The following is a 24,201-nucleotide window of genomic DNA, read 5'->3' on the forward strand; positions in this document are numbered from 1 at the left end:
TTTGATAATGAATCATCATATTAGAATGATTTCTAAAGGATCATGTGATAATGATCCTAAAAATTCAGCTTTGCATCACAGAAATAAATGATAATTTAAAGTATAATAAATTTAAGAACAATTATTTTAAATTGTAATAATATATCACAATATTACTATTTTTTCTGTATTTTTGATCAAATAAATGCAGGCTTGATGAGCAGAAGAAACTTCTTTCAAAAACATTAAAAATAGTAATGTTTCCAAACTTTTGGTCTGTACTATATATATATAAGACATCCTAATAAACATTTTTGGAGTCTCTAACTCATACTCTCTAGCGCCACCACTTGTCCAAATGTTCACTCATGTTTATGCTGATAACTTTTGAACCGTAAGCCACAGAAGAAATATTCGGTAACTTTCTATGAAGCCTGTATTTATAATACATTATAAGGGTATTCTTTAGGCATTATAATTAATGCATAATGCATTATAAAAACCTTATAATATGTTGAATCATCTCATGAATATTCATAAGAACAGTTTTAATATAATATTTACTTATTTGTGGTTATAGCTTTTAAGAGTATGATGATTTATAACACAATGAACACATGCATCCACTTTTACAATAGATTGTATTTCTCATAGTTATAATTATAAGTCTCATATCTTGCCATTTTTCTGATGCTACTTTACTTAAAGTGGTCAAATACCACTTATAAGTAGTTATAATAATAATAATAACAAATGTTCTCTCAAACTGCCATAAGATCAGATATCAGATCAGATGAATGTGTAATATGACACATTTGCTTTGAACTATTTTTTATTGTAATATCAGTTTGATTATTATGATGGTACCCTTCAGACAGCTGTTGATAAGTAACTCAGACTGTAACTATATATCAACTAGTGGTCACTGGAGTATTAGCATGTCTGCTACTGTAAATATATGCTAACACTTTATTTTGATGGTCAACCAACAGACTATAAGCTGACTATAAGTGTCTTTGCAAGTATGTCAACTTATTCCTCCATACTAAAATCTACCATTCTTGAGCATACTGATACTCTAATGAGAGTTAGTTGGCATCAAGTTGCAAAGTTGCTTATAGTCGATTGATTAAGGAAACCATCAAAATAAAATGAAATGAAATAATGAAATAAAACACTGTATTTTTTCAGTTGGAGTATTAGGCTCACATCAATTAATCAACATTAGCTGCACAGAAACACTCACATAACACTCAACATCTAACCACTCACAAGCTGTAGTAAGATAAATGATGAAGATGAAGATGTAGATCTTAAATAAACAATTGTTACAGAAAAAAAAAATTCTTCTTAATCTTTGGCTCATGTCAAGTCTAATAAATTCAATGTATGAATTAAAAAAATCGTAAGGTTTAATTTTTCCACTATTTTAAATTGTTTAAATCTACTTTTCAAACTCGTCCTAGGCCATTGCACCGTTTTTTTTGAAAATTGAATCTTCAGACCGTGCTGGCAAAACATGGAATTCAAGTTGATTCGTCCAACTGTTCACTAATAACACTCGAACAAATTAGAGGAAAAGCATGCAAAAATGGATGAAAGGCTCTATCTCGGCAACGGTTTGGCGTATTGAGACCAAACTTGGTGTCTGTTATAATAAACATGACCTGAGATTACCTGCTGTGATTCAGTGCACTGCCACCTAGTGGTCAAGAAATACGAAAAATGCATATTTTTGCTTATAACTTCTGAATGGTTTGGCCAAAAATCACAAAACTTGTCTCTTTAGGTCAGGTGTATCATGCCAAGTCGAATAATAGCCAGTTTTTCCATGTCAGCCATTGTGGGCGTCGGCCATTTTGCACTTTGTACTAAAATACTGTATTTTACGAACACATTGATGTATCATTATAAAACTTGGTGTGGGTCATCAAAACGATGCCCTGAGGGAGCTCGAGAAGTTTTGAGCCAGCGCCACCTAGTGGTAAAATCAAATATTCACATGCTTATAACTTTGGTTATGGTCGACTTATTTTCACGTGAGTTACCTTTTTATACTCCTGAATCCTTGCCAAGTCCAGCGATACCAAACATGCAAGATTTTGCCTTATGGTTTGTAAAATGTTGGATTTTAGCACCTAAAAAACATGTACCAATATCTTAGAAACCATTACTCCAATCGACACGATTATTATTTTAATAGATTATCCTTGGGTCATGCTGAGAACAGTGATACTATTGTAAACTTCCTGTCCGCCATTTCAATTTTCTATGAAAACCTACTTTTTCGAACTCCTTCTAGACTGTTTGTCCGATTTTCACAAAAATCGAATCACATAATCTTCAGACTATGCTGACAAAAAATTATGGATTTTGTGTTGATAGACGAAACTGAATTTGAGGCATGATGCCACATGTGAGAGGCTGCAGTGCTTTGGCATATTGACACCAAACTTTGTGTGCATCATTGCCAAATCACACAGAACACACCACATCCATTTGAAACCAGCGCCACCTATTGGTCAAACCTGATAAGCCAATAAATCATGCTACTAGAGGTTGTATTTATGATTATTCAGCCATTTCAATTACAATCATCCTAACATTGCTTTCATTGCTGATTGTTGTATTTCATGCTCCATGCCATGCTTAGCTCCTCATTTTGCCGCTGGAGTGCTTGGCCCTATAACTTGCCGCTTGCTGCTATATTACAGTTTTTTTCGATTGCTAAACGACAGTGAGCACAACTGGAGCTCCATATGCAAAACTTTAACTACAGTCTGCACTACCAACAGTCACCTGAGCTAAACAGTTCACATCACCTGCAAAACTCATTCCAAGCAACACAACTCTTAACACATGGCTCAAATCAGGCTCAGTGCAGCCAAACACTACACATAACCCTCACTGAGATAACACACACTCACTCAGAACACACTGAGAGGAGAAACACCACACACAACCGTACACACCGTCACTCCAAACAGACAGAGAGGAGAAACAGTACACACAACCCTCACTGAGATAACACGCACCGTCACTCGGAACACACCGAGAGGAGAAACACTACACACAACCCTCAGTGAGATAACACACACCGTCACTCAGAACACACCGAGAGGAGAAACACCACACACAACCCTCACTGAGATAACACACACCGTCACTTGGAACACACCGAGAGGAAACACCACACACGACCCTCACTGAGATAACACACACCGTCACTCAGAACACACAGAGAGGAGAAACACCACACACAACCCTCACTGAGATAACACACAACGTCACTCGGAACACACCGAGAGGAGAAACACTACACACGACCCTCACTGAGATAACACACACCGTCGCTCGGAACACACCGAGAGGAAAAACACCACACACGACCCTCACTGAGATAACACACACCGTCACTCGGAACACACCGAGAGGAAAAACACCACACACGACCCTCACTGAGATAACACACACCGTCACTCGGAACACACCGAGAGGAAAAACACCACACACGACCCTCACTGAGATAACACACACCGTCACTCGGAACACTCCGAGAGGAGAAACACTACACACGACCCTCACTGAGATAACACACACCGTCACTCGGAACACACCGTGAGGAAAAACACCACACACGACCCTCACTGAGATAACACACACCGTCACTCAGAACACACCGAGAGGAGAAACACCACACACAACCCTCGCTGAGAGAACACACACCGTCACTCGGAACACACCGAGAGGAGAAACACTACACACAACCCTCACTGAGATAACACACACCGTCACTCGGAACACACCGAGAGGAGAAACACTACACACAACCCTCACTGAGATAACACACACAGTCACTCAGAACACACTGAGAGGAGAAACACTACACACGACCCTCACTGAGATAACACACACCGTCACTCAGAACACACCGAGAGGAGAAACACTACACACAACCCTCACTGAGATAACACACACCGTCACTCGGAACACACCGTGAGGAAAAACACCACACACAACCCTCACTGAGATAACACACACAGTCACTCGGAACACACGGAGAGGAGAAACACTACACATGACCCTCAGTGAGATAACACACACCGTCACTCAGAACACACCGAGAGGAGAAACACTAAACACAACCCTCACTGAGATAACACACACCGTCACTCGGAGCACACCGAGAGGAGAAACACTACACACAACCCTCAGTGAGATAACACACACCGTCACTCAGAACACACCGAGAGGAGAAACACCACACACACCCCTCACTGAGATAACACACACTGTCACTCGGAACACACCGAGAGGAGAAACACCACACACAACCCTCGCTGAGAGAACACACACCGTCACTCAGAGCACACCGAGAGGAGAAACACTACACACAACCCTCACTGAGATAACACACACCGTCACTCAGAACACACCGAGAGGAGAAACACCACACACACCCCTCACTGAGATAACACACACCGTCACTCAGAACACACCGAGAGGAGAAACACCACACACACCCCTCACTGAGATAACACACACCGTCACTCGGAGCACACCGAGAGGAGAAACACCACACACAACCATCGCTGAGATAACACACACCGTCACTCGGAGCACACCGAGAGGAGAAACACTACACACAACCCTCACTGAGATAACACACACCGTCACTCAGAACACACCGAGAGGAGAAACACTACAAACGACCCTCACTGAGATAACACACACCGTCACTCGGAACACACCGAGAGGAGAAACACTACACACAACCCTCACTGAGATAACACACACCGTCACCCGGAACACACCGAGAGGAGAAACACCACACACAACCCTCACTGAGATAACACACAACGTCACTCGGAACACACCGAGAGGAGAAACACTACACACGACCCTCACTGAGATAACACACACCGTCGCTCGGAACACACCGAGAGGAGAAACACTACACACAACCCTCACTGAGATAACACACACCGTCACTCGGAACACACCGAGAGGAAAAACACCACACACGACCCTCACTGAGATAACACACACCGTCACTCGGAACACACCGAGAGGAGAAACACCACACACGACCCTCACTGAGATAACACACACCGTCACTCAGAACACACCGAGAGGAGAAACACTACACACGACCCTCACTGAGATAACACACACCGTCACTCGGAACACACCGAGAGGAAAAACACCACACACGACCCTCACTGAGATAAAACACACCGTCACTCGGAACACACAGAGAGGAGAAACACCACACACAACCCTCACTGAGATAACACACACCGTCACTCAGAACACTCCGAGAGGAGAAACACTACACACAACCCTCACTGAGATAACACACACCGTCATTCGGAACACACCGTGAGGAAAAACACCACACACAACCCTCACTGAGATAACACACACAGTCACTCGGAACACACGGAGAGGAGAAACACTACACATGACCCTCAGTGAGATAACACACACCGTCACTCAGAACACACCGAGAGGAGAAACACCACACACGACCCTCGCTGAGATAACACACACCGTCACTCGGAGCACACCGAGAGGAGAAACACTACACACAACCCTCACTGAGATAACACACACCGTCACTCAGAACACACTGAGAGGAGAAACACTACACACGACCCTCACTGAGATAACACACACCGTCACTCAGAACACACCGAGAGGAGAAACACTACACACAACCCTCACTGAGATAACACACACCGTCACTCGGAACACACCGTGAGGAAAAACACCACACACAACCCTCACTGAGATAACACACACAGTCACTCGGAACACACGGAGAGGAGAAACACTACACATGACCCTCAGTGAGATAACACACACCGTCACTCAGAACACACCGAGAGGAGAAACACTAAACACAACCCTCACTGAGATAACACACACCGTCACTCGGAGCACACCGAGAGGAGAAACACTACACACAACCCTCAGTGAGATAACACACACCGTCACTCAGAACACACCGAGAGGAGAAACACCACACACACCCCTCACTGAGATAACACACACTGTCACTCGGAACACACCGAGAGGAGAAACACCACACACAACCCTCGCTGAGAGAACACACACCGTCACTCAGAGCACACCGAGAGGAGAAACACTACACACAACCCTCACTGAGATAACACACACCGTCACTCAGAACACACCGAGAGGAGAAACACCACACACACCCCTCACTGAGATAACACACACCGTCACTCAGAACACACCGAGAGGAGAAACACCACACACACCCCTCACTGAGATAACACACACCGTCACTCGGAGCACACCGAGAGGAGAAACACCACACACAACCATCGCTGAGATAACACACACCGTCACTCGGAGCACACCGAGAGGAGAAACACTACACACAACCCTCACTGAGATAACACACACCGTCACTCAGAACACACCGAGAGGAGAAACACTACAAACGACCCTCACTGAGATAACACACACCGTCACTCGGAACACACCGAGAGGAGAAACACTACACACAACCCTCACTGAGATAACACACACCGTCACCCGGAACACACCGAGAGGAGAAACACCACACACAACCCTCACTGAGATAACACACAACGTCACTCGGAACACACCGAGAGGAGAAACACTACACACGACCCTCACTGAGATAACACACACCGTCGCTCGGAACACACCGAGAGGAGAAACACTACACACAACCCTCACTGAGATAACACACACCGTCACTCGGAACACACCGAGAGGAAAAACACCACACACGACCCTCACTGAGATAACACACACCGTCACTCGGAACACACCGAGAGGAGAAACACCACACACGACCCTCACTGAGATAACACACACCGTCACTCAGAACACACCGAGAGGAGAAACACTACACACGACCCTCACTGAGATAACACACACCGTCACTCGGAACACACCGAGAGGAAAAACACCACACACGACCCTCACTGAGATAAAACACACCGTCACTCGGAACACACAGAGAGGAGAAACACCACACACAACCCTCACTGAGATAACACACACCGTCACTCAGAACACTCCGAGAGGAGAAACACTACACACGACCCTCACTGAGATAACACACACCGTCACTCGGAACACACCGTGAGGAAAAACACCACACACGACCCTCACTGAGATAACACACACCGTCACTCAGAACACACCGAGAGGAGAAACACCACACACAACCCTCGCTGAGAGAACACACACCGTCACTCGGAACACACCGAGAGGAGAAACACCACACACAACCCTCGCTGAGAGAACACACACCGTCACTCGGAACACACCGAGAGGAGAAACACTACACACAACCCTCACTGAGATAACACACACCGTCACTCGGAACACACCGAGAGGAGAAACACTACACACAACCCTCACTGAGATAACACACACCGTCACTCAGAACACACTGAGAGGAGAAACACTACACACGACCCTCACTGAGATAACACACACCGTCACTCAGAACACACCGAGAGGAGAAACACTACACACGACCCTCACTGAGATAACACACACCGTCACTCGGAACACACGGAGAGGAGAAACACTACAAACGACCCTCAGTGAGATAACACACACCGTCACTCAGAACACACCGAGAGGAGAAACACCACACACGACCCTTGCTGAGATAACACACACCGTCACTCAGAACACACCGAGAGGAGAAACACTAAACACAACCCTCACTGAGATAACACACACCGTCACTCGGAGCACACCGAGAGGAGAAACACTACACACAACCCTCAGTGAGATAACACACACCGTCACTCAGAACACACCGAGAGGAGAAACACCACACGCAACCCTCACTGAGATATCACACACCGTCACTCGAAACACACCGAGAGGAAAAACACCACACACAACCCTCACTGAGATAACACACACCGTCACTCGGAACACACCGAGAGGAGAAACACTACACACAACCCTCACTGAGATAACACACACCGTCACTCGGAACACACCGAGAGGAGAAACACTACACACAACCCTCACTGAGATAACACACACCGTCACTCAGAACACACCGAGAGGAGAAACACCACACACACCCCTCACTGAGATAACACACACCGTCACTCAGAACACACCGAGAGGAGAAACACTACACACATCCCTCGCTGAGATAACACACACCGTCACTCAGAACACACCGAGAGGAGAAACACTACACACAACCCTCGCTGAGATAACACACACCGTCACTCAGAACACACAGAGAGGAGAAACACCACACACGACCCTCGCTGTGATGACACACCCGTCACCCGGAACACACCGAGAGGAGAAACACTACACACGACCCTCGCTGAGATAACACACACCGTCACTCAGAACACACAGAGAGGAGAAACACCACACACGACCCTCGCTGAGATAACACACACCGTCACTCAGAACACACCGAGAGGAAAAACACCACACACGACCCTCGCTGAGATAACACACACCGTCACTCAGAACACACCGAGAGGAGAAACACCACACACAACCCTCGCTGAGATAACACACACCGTCACTCGGAACACACCGAGAGGAGAAACACCACACACGACCCTCACTGAGATAACACACACCGTCACTCGGAGCACACCGAGAGGAGAAACACTACATGCAACCCTCGCTGAGATAACACACACCGTCACTCAGAACACACAGAGAGGAGAAACACCACACACGACCCTCGCTGAGATAACACACACCGTCACTCAGAACACACCGAGAGGAAAAACACCACACACGACCCTCGCTGAGATAACACACACCGTCACTCAGAATACACCGAGAGGAGAAACACCACACACGACCCTCACTGAGATAACACACACCGTCACTCAGAACACACAGAGAGGAGAAACACCACACACGACCCTCGCTGAGATAACACACACCGTCACTCAGAACACACTGAGAGGAGAAACACCACACACGACCCTCGCTGAGATAACACACACCGTCACTCAGAACACACTGAGAGGAGAAACACCACACACAACCCTCGCTGAGATAACACACACCGTCACTCGGAACACACCGAGAGGAGAAACACCACACACAACCCTCGTTGAGACAACACACACCGTCACTCGGAACACACCGAGAGGAGAAACACCACACACAACCCTCGCTGAGATAACACACACCGTCACTCGGAACACACCGTGAGGAAAAACACCACACACGACCCTCACTGAGATAACACACACCGTCACTCGGAACACACAGAGAGGAGAAACACTACACACGACCCTCAGTGAGATAACACACACCGTCACCCAGAACACACCGAGAGAAGAAACACCACACACACCCCTCACTGAGATAACACACACCGTCACTCAGAACACACCGAGAGGAGAAACACCACACACAACCATCGCTGAGATAACACACACCGTCACTCGGAGCACACCGAGAGGAGAAACACTACACACAACCCTCAATGAGATAACACACACCGTCACTCAGAACACACCGAGAGGAGAAACACTACACACAACCCTCACTGAGATAACACACACCGTCACTCAGAACACACCGAGAGGAGAAACACCACACACAACCATCGCTGAGATAACACACACCGTCACTCGGAGCACACCGAGAGGAGAAACACTACAAACGACCCTCACTGAGATAACACACACCGTCACTCGGAAAACACCGAGAGGAGAAACACTACACACAACCCTCACTGAGATAACACACACCGTCACTCGGAACACACCGAGAGGAAACACCACACACAATCCTCGCTGAGATAACACACACCGTCACTCGGAGCACACCGAGAGGAGAAACACTACACACAACCCTCACTGAGATAACACACACCGTCACTCAGAATACACTGAGAGGAGAAACACCACACACAACCCTCACTGATATAACACACACCGTCACTCAGAACACACCGAGAGGAAAAACACCACACACGACCCTCGCTGAGATAACACACACCGTCACTCAGAACACACCGAGAGGAGAAACACCACACACAACCCTCGCTGAGATAACACACACCGTCACTCAGAATACACCGAGAGGAGAAACACCACACACGACCCTCACTGAGATAACACACACCGTCACTCGGAACACACCGGGAGGAGAAACACCACACACAACCCTCGCTGAGATAACACACACCGTCACTCAGAATACACCGAGAGGAGAAACACCACACACAACCCTCACTGAGATAACACACACCGTCACTCGGAACACACCGGGAGGAGAAACACCACACACAACCCTCGCTGAGATAACACACACCGTCACTCGGAACACACCGAGAGGAGAAACACTACACACAACCCTCACTGAGATAACACACACCGTCACTCGGAACACACCGAGAGGAAAAACACCACACACGACCCTCACTGAGATAACACACACCGTCACTCGGAACACACCGAGAGGAGAAACACCACACACGACCCTCACTGAGATAACACACACCGTCACTCAGAACACACCGAGAGGAGAAACACTACACACGACCCTCACTGAGATAACACACACCGTCACTCGGAACACACCGAGAGGAAAAACACCACACACGACCCTCACTGAGATAAAACACACCGTCACTCGGAACACACAGAGAGGAGAAACACCACACACAACCCTCACTGAGATAACACACACCGTCACTCAGAACACTCCGAGAGGAGAAACACTACACACGACCCTCACTGAGATAACACACACCGTCACTCGGAACACACCGTGAGGAAAAACACCACACACGACCCTCACTGAGATAACACACACCGTCACTCGGAACACACCGAGAGGAGAAACACCACACACAACCCTCGCTGAGAGAACACACACCGTCACTCGGAACACACCGAGAGGAGAAACACCACACACAACCCTCGCTGAGAGAACACACACCGTCACTCGGAACACACCGAGAGGAGAAACACTACACACAACCCTCACTGAGATAACACACACCGTCACTCGGAACACACCGAGAGGAGAAACACTACACACAACCCTCACTGAGATAACACACACCGTCACTCAGAACACACTGAGAGGAGAAACACTACACACGACCCTCACTGAGATAACACACACCGTCACTCAGAACACACCGAGAGGAGAAACACTACACACGACCCTCACTGAGATAACACACACCGTCACTCGGAACACACGGAGAGGAGAAACACTACAAACGACCCTCAGTGAGATAACACACACCGTCACTCAGAACACACCGAGAGGAGAAACACCACACACGACCCTTGCTGAGATAACACACACCGTCACTCAGAACACACCGAGAGGAGAAACACTAAACACAACCCTCACTGAGATAACACACACCGTCACTCGGAGCACACCGAGAGGAGAAACACTACACACAACCCTCAGTGAGATAACACACACCGTCACTCAGAACACACCGAGAGGAGAAACACCACACGCAACCCTCACTGAGATATCACACACCGTCACTCGAAACACACCGAGAGGAAAAACACCACACACAACCCTCACTGAGATAACACACACCGTCACTCGGAACACACCGAGAGGAGAAACACTACACACAACCCTCACTGAGATAACACACACCGTCACTCGGAACACACCGAGAGGAGAAACACTACACACAACCCTCACTGAGATAACACACACCGTCACTCAGAACACACCGAGAGGAGAAACACCACACACACCCCTCACTGAGATAACACACACCGTCACTCAGAACACACCGAGAGGAGAAACACTACACACATCCCTCGCTGAGATAACACACACCGTCACTCAGAACACACCGAGAGGAGAAACACTACACACAACCCTCGCTGAGATAACACACACCGTCACTCAGAACACACAGAGAGGAGAAACACCACACACGACCCTCGCTGTGATGACACACCCGTCACCCGGAACACACCGAGAGGAGAAACACTACACACGACCCTCGCTGAGATAACATACACCGTCACTCGGAACACACCGAGAGGAGAAACACTACACACAACCCTCGCTGAGATAACACACACCGTCACTCAGAACACACAGAGAGGAGAAACACCACACACGACCCTCGCTGAGATAACACACACCGTCACTCAGAACACACCGAGAGGAAAAACACCACACACGACCCTCGCTGAGATAACACACACCGTCACTCAGAACACACCGAGAGGAGAAACACCACACACAACCCTCGCTGAGATAACACACACCGTCACTCGGAACACACCGAGAGGAGAAACACCACACACGACCCTCACTGAGATAACACACACCGTCACTCGGAGCACACCGAGAGGAGAAACACTACATGCAACCCTCGCTGAGATAACACACACCGTCACTCAGAACACACAGAGAGGAGAAACACCACACACGACCCTCGCTGAGATAACACACACCGTCACTCAGAACACACCGAGAGGAAAAACACCACACACGACCCTCGCTGAGATAACACACACCGTCACTCAGAATACACCGAGAGGAGAAACACCACACACGACCCTCACTGAGATAACACACACCGTCACTCAGAACACACAGAGAGGAGAAACACCACACACGACCCTCGCTGAGATAACACACACCGTCACTCAGAACACACTGAGAGGAGAAACACCACACACAACCCTCGCTGAGATAACACACACCGTCACTCGGAACACACCGAGAGGAGAAACACCACACACAACCCTCGTTGAGACAACACACACCGTCACTCGGAACACACCGAGAGGAGAAACACCACACACAACCCTCGCTGAGATAACACACACCGTCACTCGGAACACACCGTGAGGAAAAACACCACACACGACCCTCACTGAGATAACACACACCGTCACTCGGAAAACACAGAGAGGAGAAACACTACACACGACCCTCAGTGAGATAACACACACCGTCACCCAGAACACACCGAGAGAAGAAACACCACACACACCCCTCACTGAGATAACACACACCGTCACTCAGAACACACCGAGAGGAGAAACACCACACACAACCATCGCTGAGATAACACACACCGTCACTCGGAGCACACCGAGAGGAGAAACACTACACACAACCCTCAATGAGATAACACACACCGTCACTCAGAACACACCGAGAGGAGAAACACTACACACAACCCTCACTGAGATAACACACACCGTCACTCAGAACACACCGAGAGGAGAAACACTACAAACGACCCTCACTGAGATAACACACACCGTCACTCGGAAAACACCGAGAGGAGAAACACTACACACAACCCTCACTGAGATAACACACACCGTCACTCGGAACACACCGAGAGGAAACACCACACACAATCCTCGCTGAGATAACACACACCGTCACTCGGAGCACACCGAGAGGAGAAACACTACACACAACCCTCACTGAGATAACACACACCGTCACTCAGAATACACTGAGAGGAGAAACACCACACACAACCCTCACTGATATAACACACACCGTCACTCAGAACACACCGAGAGGAAAAACACCACACACGACCCTCGCTGAGATAACACACACCGTCACTCAGAACACACCGAGAGGAGAAACACCACACACAACCCTCGCTGAGATAACACACACCGTCACTCAGAATACACCGAGAGGAGAAACACCACACACGACCCTCACTGAGATAACACACACCGTCACTCGGAACACACCGGGAGGAGAAACACCACACACAACCCTCGCTGAGATAACACACACCGTCACTCAGAATACACCGAGAGGAGAAACACCACACACAACCCTCACTGAGATAACACACACCGTCACTCGGAACACACCGGGAGGAGAAACACCACACACAACCCTCGCTGAGATAACACACACCGTCACTCGGAACACACCGAGAGGAAACACCACACACAACCCTCGCTGAGATAACATACACCGTCACTCGGAGCACACCGAGAGGAGAAACACTACACACAACCCTCACTGAGATAACACACACCGTCACTCAGAACACACCGAGAGGAAAAACACCACACACGACCCTCACTGAGATAACACACACCGACACTCAGAACACACCGAGAGGAAAAACACCACACACAACCCTCACTAAGATAACACACACCGTCACTCGGAACACACCGAGAGGAAACACCACACACAACCCTCGCTGAGATAACACACACCGTCACTCAGAACACACAGAGAGGAGAAACACTACACACGACCCTCACTGAGATAACACACACCGTCACTCGGAACACACCGAGAGGAGAAACACCACACACGACCCTCACTGAGATAACACACACCGTCACTCGGAACACACCGAGAGGAGAAACACCACACACAACCCTTGCTGAGATAACACACACCGTCACTCGGAACACACCGAGAGGAAAAACACCACACACGACCCTCACTGAGATATCACACAGCGTCACTCGGAGCACACCGAGAGGAGAAACACTACACACAACCCTCAGTGAGATAACACACACCATCACTCAGAACACACCGAGAGGAGAAACACCACACACACCCCTCACTGAGATAACACACACTGTCACTCGGAACACACCGAGAGGAAAAACACCACACACAACCCTCACTGAGATAACACACACCGTCACTCAGAACACACCGAGAGGAGAAACACCACACACGACCCTCGCTGAGATAACACACACCGTCACTCAGAACACACCGAGAGGAGAAACACCACACACACCCCTCACTGAGATAACACACACCGTCACTCAGAACACACCGAGAGGAGAAACACCACACACAACCATCGCTGAGATAACACACACCGTTACTCGGAGCACACTGAGAGGAGAAACACTACACACAACCCTCACTGAGATAACACACACCGTCACTCAGAACACACCGAGAGGAGAAACACTACAAACGACCCTCACTGAGATAACACACACCGTCACTCGGAACACACCGAGAGGAGAAACACTAAACACAACCCTCACTGAGATAACACACACCGTCACTCAGAACACACTGAGAGGAGAAACACTACACACGACCCTCACTGAGATAACACACACCGTCACTCAGAACACACCGAGAGGAGAAACACTACAAACGACCCTCACTGAGATAACACACACCGTCACCCGGAACACACCGAGAGGAGAAACACTACACACAACCCTCAGTGAGATAACACACACCATCACTCAGAACACACCGAGAGGAGAAACACCACACACACCCCTCACTGAGATAACACACACTGTCACTCGGAACACACCGAGAGGAAAAACACCACACACAACCCTCACTGAGATAACACACACCGTCACTCAGAACACACCGAGAGGAGAAACACCACACACGACCCTCGCTGAGATAACACACACCGTCACTCAGAACACACCGAGAGGAGAAACACCACACACACCCCTCACTGAGATAACACACACCGTCACTCAGAACACACCGAGAGGAGAAACACCACACACAACCATCGCTGAGATAACACACACCGTTACTCGGAGCACACTGAGAGGAGAAACACTACACACAACCCTCACTGAGATAACACACACCGTCACTCAGAACACACCGAGAGGAGAAACACTACAAACGACCCTCACTGAGATAACACACACCGTCACTCGGAACACACCGAGAGGAGAAACACTAAACACAACCCTCACTGAGATAACACACACCGTCACTCAGAACACACTGAGAGGAGAAACACTACACACGACCCTCACTGAGATAACACACACCGTCACTCAGAACACACCGAGAGGAGAAACACTACAAACGACCCTCACTGAGATAACACACACCGTCACTCGGAACACACCGAGAGGAGAAACACTAAACACAACCCTCACTGAGATAACACACACCGTCACTCAGAACACACCGAGAGGAGAAACACTACAAACGACCCTCACTGAGATAACACACACCGTCACTCAGAACACACCGAGAGGAGAAACACCACACACAACCATCGCTGAGATAACACACACCGTTACTCGGAGCACACTGAGAGGAGAAACACTACACACAACCCTCACTGAGATAACACACACCGTCACTCAGAACACACCGAGAGGAGAAACACTACAAACGACCCTCACTGAGATAACACACACCGTCACTCGGAACACACCGAGAGGAGAAACACTACACACAACCCTCACTGAGATAACACACACCGTCACCCGGAACACACCGAGAGGAGAAACACCACACACAACCCTCAGTGAGATAACACACACCGTCACTCAGAACACACCGAGAGGAGAAACACTACACACAACCCTCACTGAGATAACACACACCGTCACCCGGAACACACCGAGAGGAGAAACACCACACACAACCCTCACTGAGATATCACACACCGTCACTCGAAACACACCGAGAGGAGAAACACCACACACAACCCTCGCTGAGAGAACACACACCGTCACTCAGAACACACTGAGAGGAGAAACACCACACACGACCCTCACTGAGATAACACACACCGTCACTCGGAACACACCGAGAGGAGAAACACTACACACAACCCTCGCTGAGATAACACACACCGTCACTCGGAGCACACCGAGAGGAGAAACACTCGCATCAAACACCAATACAGAAAATAGTCACTTTTCATCTTTACAGTTGGAACTATTTCAGTGACTTCATACAAAGTCATATTTTCTTCAAAGAAAGGAGTGACATTCTTTCACATGATCTATTTATATTTTAAGAACATAACAATTCTTTAAGGTAAATGAAAATTAGCAGTTTGCTTCAATAGTCTGTAGTAATTTACGTAATTACAGTAATGAGAAAAAAAAGGTAGAAACTAAAAGTACATACTGAAATTCGAACAAATAATTTAGGGGCTAATCCTGAATCTCTCTAGCATCAGGCCACAGGTTTTCATCAACATCACATCTAATGCTCTCTCTTGCCATGCACCTGCATGACTTCCAAAAGAGACATTTAGTCATGTGAGTGGTGATCAAACACTTTACACCTCCAGGCAGAGAAAAACTTCTCTGTTGGGTTGAAGAAGGGTGAATCTGCAGGCAGGTACAAAACCATAAATCTGCGATGTGCTGCAAACCAATCCGTGACAGCTGCAGAGCGGTGAAAAACAACGTTATCGCAAACTATGACAAAACCTTGGGGGTTTCTTACTGACTCCCCCTGTTCTACTGGCACTAGCTGAGCATAGAGCTGTTCTAGGAAAGATATAAGCCTTTCTGTGTTGTATGAGCCAATGAGTGCTGTGTTGAGAAGCAATGGCTGTATTGGCCATTGCAGCACACATGGTGATATTTCCCCCCCTTTGGCCTGGAACCTCCACAGTGGCCCTTTGACCTATAACATTCCTTCCTCTGCACCGTTTTCAAATATATCATTATCAGCCAGCACTCCATCTTGAATCTCCCGCAGTTTTATTGCATTGTTGACAACAACCATGTCTACAGTACAATAGCATTTTCCTGCTCATCTGAAAATATTTTTTCTCTTCCTCCTGTTGGGGGCAGCCTTTGGGTCCTGTTGTAAAAATATATTTTACAATCAAACTTACTGTAATGTATATCTGTGTAAATATTCTATAAATAAATTAATAAATTCCTGTAATATTTTCATTTACTGTAAGGATGTAACTCTCATCTGTTTGTATGATGGAAAATTCGCATTACATATTATATATACAGTATATATATATATATATATATATTTGTTTGTGTATAAAAAATCTAAGACAAGACACCTGCTTAGCCTTTCAGCTGAAAGGCACAAGGCTGAAATCTCTTCTGTTTTGAATGTGTGCTTCACAGTTTTGACAGCAGTGTGTTAGCATTTGAACAAAGTTCTGTAAATCCAGTGTTGTGCAGGTTGTGGTTAAAGTCGTGGGATAAGTGTGTAGAGTTTTGAAAACTGTGTTCAAGCAATGAAAAACGAACTAGAGTTTGGTCCAAATGAACTGCTGCTGTGCACATGTGACATCAATCGAAAAAAAAAAAAACACTGGCTTATGTCCAAAGAAAATATGTTAAGTTAATCATCTTTTTACTTTGTATAAATTTTTTTGTCTTTTCTAAAACAAATATTTTTGATCAATGTTAAATGATAATGTAAAGTGTGAACCAAATCATAAATACAACTTGAGAAAAGAAATATGTCTGTAATAAATCAGAGTATTTAGTGTAATTTTTTCATAGTAGGCTGTGAATAGAAGACTGTATCCTGTTCTTTCGGTAATTATTACATGTGAAACGAGGGAGCATCTCTGATAGATAAATGTAAAGATATGATTACCGAAGAGGCTCGTCTCAGACAGTCACAACATCACACACACAGGGTTTACTCTTGTAGCTTGAATCTTTTTAGCTTTCTCATTAACATGACAAACATTAAAGCATTGTGGTTTTGTCTATAAAATCACATGGATGCTGAATTCAAGTCCAAACAAATATATTTGAGAAGTCTTCATCAAATATTCCTTGTTATACTAGGGCTGTTTGAAGTGGTCATAATGACCTGTGTTAACATACCGAAACACTGCAAACAAACTCCCACACCAGATCCCTACAGACTCGAGACTGCCAGCAGCATGCATCTGGGATTTGGGGGTTTTTCAACTGTCTGTTTGTTTGCTTTTTTCCCAGCCATTCGTTTTGGTCGAATGCCGCAAGCCGAGAAGGAGAAGCTCTTGGCAGAGTTCTCCACTGACGTGGACCACAAGCATCCCGAATCTGCGGACCTCCGAGCACTGGCCAGACATCTGTATGAGTCCTATCTGAAGTACTTCCCCCTGACCAAAGCCAAGGCCAGGGCCATACTGTCAGGGAAGAGCAGCGACAGTGCAGTGAGTGCACACTTCTGCAGTACAGCCACTGAGACAGAGCACAATCTGAACCATCACAGACAGCGCTGTAGTCTACATACAACCTGAAGAGCAGAGATTCAGGTTTACAAGCAGCTGATCGCAAATAATCATTACCATCCATCACAAACCACACAAACATAACCAACAACATAGCTACACTCACAGCATTCCTTAAAGGATGAAATAATTATTTACTGGTTATTATTACATAAAAAATAAAAGTAAATAAATCAATGAATCAATTATCAAATTTAAATGAATTATAAAATACAATTTTTAATTTTTTTATCTGTAAGTCAATATTTATATAATATATATAGACATTATTTGTCTGAGATGCAACTATTATAAATCTGGAATCTGAGGGAGCAAAAAAATCTAAATATTGAGAAAATCATCTTTAAAGTTGTTCAAATGAAGTTCTTAGCAATGCATATTACTTATCAAACATTAAGTTTTGATATATCTACGGTAGGAGATTTATTAAATATCTTGATGGAACATGATCTTTACTTAATATCCTAATGATTTTTGGCATAAAAGAGAAATGTATAATTTTGACCCATACAGTGTATTGTTTGAACATAGTTTGTTGGCTGTTGTTTATTCAGCTGAAATATTCAAGTTCTCACTTAACTTAACTTTAAGTAATGTATTTGACTAAACTTAACATTTTTATTCATATAGACATATATATATATATAGACATATTACACTGTAAAAAAAATTGTTAATAATGTAATGTAAATAATGTTACCTTGCTGACTAAAAATGTTAAACTAAAAAGTTTTTTTTAATTCCTAAATGAAAGAAAATTATGTATACATTTTTATTTAATAGTTTTTATTGAAACAAAAGAAATATTTATTTAATTTATATTTTTTTGTTTTAATTATTACATTATATCACTCTGTCACCCTGAAAGGTATTTGGACACTTATGAATATCACTGCTTTAGATAACAAAAGATTAATTTCAAAGACAACATTTTACATTTAACAAGAACAAATTCACATTTCTCATTTGCGTGCTGCTATTTTCATATTTTATTTACAGTATAGGATCATAGCAATAATGAAAGCCAAAAATGAGTCCCCTCGGCCTCTCTATTAAACATTCCTGTTCTGTTGACAGCAGAAATGAGCTGAAATCAAACATAGCACGCATCGTGTGTCTTCAGCTAGAGATATGAGCAAGGACTAGCACAGCAGTGATACCAATCATCTGCTCGCTTTACAGGACAAATATTTAGAAAGGCACAGACTGCAGAAAGAAAGGCCTACACAAATATAAAAGCAGAATATATCAGAAGCGTCTTAATTCATGCGTGATTAGTTCCACATTGGGCTTGTGCACTCATGCAGACGACTCAGAGGAAGCTGACAGAAAGTGAAAGATCAGCTTGGGACTTCCGAGAATCTGTTTTCTGTTCTAATGCGAGAGTAAACGCTGCGAGGAATCATAGTTAGTCAGGAATCCAGAGCTCATTCTGGCATAAAGAATTATATTACTGATGTTCACATTTCTGTCTAACTTGATTTTGAGATGGAATGACGTGAAATCAGGAAGTGTTTTGTTTGTCAGCATTTTTGAGGTCGTGTTGATGAATGCATCCGTTTGCACACAGTACAGCAAATACACACACACACACACACACACACACACAGATTTAACTGGTTTCTTTCCCAGATTGCTCTAAATGTAAGACACCAATGTTTCAAAAATCATTAGGATATTAAGTAAAGATCATGTTCCATGAAGATATTTAGTAAATTTCCCACTGTAGATATATCAAAACTTTAGTTTTGATTAGTAATATGCATTGCTAAGAACTTCATTTGAACAACTTTAAAGATGATTTTCTCAATATTTAGATTTTTTTGCTCCCTCAGATTCCAGATTTATAAAAGTTGTATCTCAGACAAATATTGTCCTCCTCACAAACCACACATCAATGGAGAGATGATTTATTCAGCTTCAGATGATGTATATACATCTCAATTTCAGAAAATATCTATTAAACTCTTGTTATGGTTTCAGATGTGTATTTCAGCTCAGAATGATCCCAGAGTCGCTCTGATTTAGTGGTGGCTGTGGTTTAAAATGAAATGATTATAATAGAAGCGAAGAAGGATTTTGAAAGCCTGCAGTAATCCGTGTTGAGTTTGACTGTTTTACTTGTGTCAAACTGATTAACAGTTCAGAACATTCATTATAAATGCAGAAAGGGAGTGTGAAATGTAGTCATTTCCTTTGATAAAGCAACTGAAATAGTCCCACAGCTGTTAGACGTCATGCAGGCTAGCTTGTAATCTCCTTCACGTTGTTGTGGTTCCCAGCCGTTCGTGATTCACGACATGAAGTCTCTTCTGGAGGGCGATCAGATGATCAACTGCAGACAGGTGCCGTCGCAGGAGCTGCGTGTCATGCACGAGGTGGAGCTGCGCTTCTTCCACAGCTGTCAGTCTCGCTCGGCCGAAGCCGTCAGCGAGGTCACCGAGTTCGCCAAGAGCATCCCGGGCTTCATCGGCCTGGACCTCAACGACCAGGTGACGCTGCTGAAGTACGGCGTCATCGAGGTGCTCATCATCATGATGGCTCCGCTCATGAACAAGGACGGCACGCTCATCTCCTACGGACAGATCTTCATGACCCGAGAGTTCCTCAAGAGCCTGCGCAAGCCCTTCTGTGAGATGATGGAGCCCAAGTTTGAGTTCTCCGTCCGCTTCAACACGCTGGAGCTGGACGACAGCGACATGGCTCTGTTCCTGGCCGTCATCATCTTGAGCGGAGGTGAGTTCAGTCAAACCGTGATCAGACTAACCTCAGCTGCGACCACAAGCTAGTGACTCACCATATCATCCCCGCTGAGCTTCACCAGACTCTTGTGATCTGAGCTGTCACCAGCTCGGGGCTCGTATTCGGCTGGTTAGCACTATGGTGGCATAATTCACAGTTAGGCTCTGCAGGAAAGAGAGCCGTTTAGAGCCAACTGTGAACATTGTAGATGCAAACACATGATAAAATACTCTTGAACAACTAAAAAAAGTCTGAATCTCAAAAACTGGCAAGAAAAGCAAATGAAGCCCTATTGATGGTGTTTTCTTCAGTTTCTGACAGCTGTCACTCAAACAGATCTGTACAACCAGACACTCATTCTGGAGCTTTGACTCTTTTAGTTTCTAATTCATTAATATATCATTCATATTATGGCAAATGTTTGCTTTTGAGATATGTTCGTGATATTTTGAAAGCACCAAAGCTTCATTTTGAGATTGACCTGAAGTGATCTAGAGTAAAGTGTGTGTGTGTGTGTGTGTGTGTGGTTGTAGATCGGCCGGGTCTGCTGAACGTCAAGCCCATCGAGGACCTGCAGGAGACTGTTCTTCATGCTCTAGAGCTGCAGCTGAAGATCAACCATCCCGACTCTCTCCAGCTGTTCGCTAAAGTGCTGCAGAAGATGACGGACCTGCGTCAGCTGGTGACCGATCACGTCCAGCTGATCCAGCTGCTGAAGGACACCGAGGTGGACTGGAGCCTGCACCCGCTGCTGCAGGAGATCATGAGGGACCTGTACTAGTCCCTGATCTGATCACACACTGTCCAGACAAACACAGACCACAGAGACCTCACACACGGACATAAGAGTGACCCTCAGACCACCGCAGGTCTAACACCACACAACTGAGGATTCACTCTCTCTTTTACCTGGAAATAAACATTTGAGTAAAAATATGTATATATATATAAAGATAAGACAAAAATAAGGCAAGATTGTCAAGATAACTAGGCAAATATGAATACATTTAGATGTAAAATTCATTAACTTCTTTATACAGATGTTTGTTTGTTTTTTGCTTCAAATGCTCTTTTGGGACACAAGTCATGTAGCATAATTTTTGATGATTATTTTATATATTATACTATAAAAGAATACATAATTTATAATATATATATATGCTAGTTTATCAGGGTGGTTGTCACAGTTTTATATGACAGATGACGTGAGAGAGGGACTTGTGGAAGCTGTCTGACACTGATTCAGTTTTGGTTCAGATATATCTCACATCCTGGTCTCTGTAATAACTGAACACACTCACAGCTCAGTCATCAGATGGACCAGAGAGCTGGGGTTTGTCTCAAACTATGCACAGTATATATCTATATATGAGAGAGAAATCTGCAGGTGCAGCTGATATTCACTGATGTCTGTCACAGGTCACAGGTCATCTCGCTTGTACATGGAGCAAATACAACACTTTCTTACATTATTTTACAAACATCTGCTTGTTTGCCTCAAATTCTGAACTTAAATATGTTGTCTTTTACATATATGAACTTTTTTTTAAATCTGCAAGGGCTTATGTTTTGCTTAATTTTTCTCAGTCAGAGACATTATTTTTTCAAATTAATCTAAAGCCTTAATTTTTTACTTTAATCCACGAGATGTATGTACATAAAAATAAAAAAAGATTTTAAAAGGTAGCTTTTTCATGAATTTTAAATGACATGTAAGCCATTAAATGTCAAATGTGTTTGAATATGTAAATAAATATTTTCAAACTATGTTAACTTCTGGATTAACTAGTTTTTACACATATTTTGATTGACATGCAATACACCTTTTTCTGTTGCCGCCTACGTGTGTGTGTGTGTGTGTGTGTGTGTGTGTGTGTGTGTGTGTGTGTGTCTGTGTGTGTGTCTGTGTGTCTGTGTGTGTGTGTGTGTGTGTGTCTGTGTGTGTGTGTGTGTGTGTGTGTGTGTGTCTGTGTGTGTCTGTGTGTGTCTGTGTCTGTGTGTGTGTGTGTGTGTGTGTGTGTGTGTGTCTGTGTGTGTGTCTGTGTCTGTGTGTGTGTGTGTGTGTGTGTGTGTGTGTGTGTGTGTGTGTGTGTGTGTGTGTGTGTGTGTGTGTGTGTGTCTGAACACACCCTGTTGTGATTGCAGTATCTGAACTTCACTGCACCCCGCAGTAGATGCATATCTCCTGGACAGAATTATATTTCCAGCTGGACGGGGCAGGAGTATTTCTCAGTGATGAAGGAGCTGCTGAGGCCAAACTTAAATGAAAAAGCGCAAAAGCAATGATTTTGCAATACATATTTTCCATGGTCATATCTATTAATTTATCTGCAACGCTGCTTTTATTTTGCGTGTCAGTCTAGTTTGAGCTTGCGATACCATTTTTCCTTTGCGCTTCACTTTTCTGCACGTCTCTCTTTGTGGCACTGTTTTGATGTGGGGGCGGAGTCAAGGGACGGGGGCGTGTACAACATGCCTCCCTGGAA

The 24,201-nt window shown here is 45.2% G+C and overlaps 1 protein-coding gene across 2 annotated transcripts in view; it reads left to right on the forward strand.

Moving 5' to 3' along the window:
• Positions 1 to 22,527, forward strand: part of LOC132126299 (peroxisome proliferator-activated receptor gamma-like) — a 55,766-nt gene extending 33,239 nt beyond the window's left edge. For both annotated transcript variants that reach the window (XM_059537479.1, XM_059537478.1), the window contains exons 5-7: positions 18,696 to 18,895; positions 21,256 to 21,709; positions 22,249 to 22,527. In XM_059537479.1, coding sequence (XP_059393462.1) covers positions 18,696 to 18,895; positions 21,256 to 21,709; positions 22,249 to 22,496 — 902 coding nt within the window. In that variant the 3' untranslated portion in view covers positions 22,497 to 22,527. The remainder of the gene's footprint in view (positions 1 to 18,695; positions 18,896 to 21,255; positions 21,710 to 22,248) is intronic.
• Positions 22,528 to 24,201: the final 1,674 nt, after the last annotated feature.

The sequence above is a fragment of the Carassius carassius genome, chromosome 44 (genome assembly GCF_963082965.1).
Source record: "Carassius carassius chromosome 44, fCarCar2.1, whole genome shotgun sequence".
NCBI lineage: Eukaryota > Metazoa > Chordata > Actinopteri > Cypriniformes > Cyprinidae > Carassius > Carassius carassius.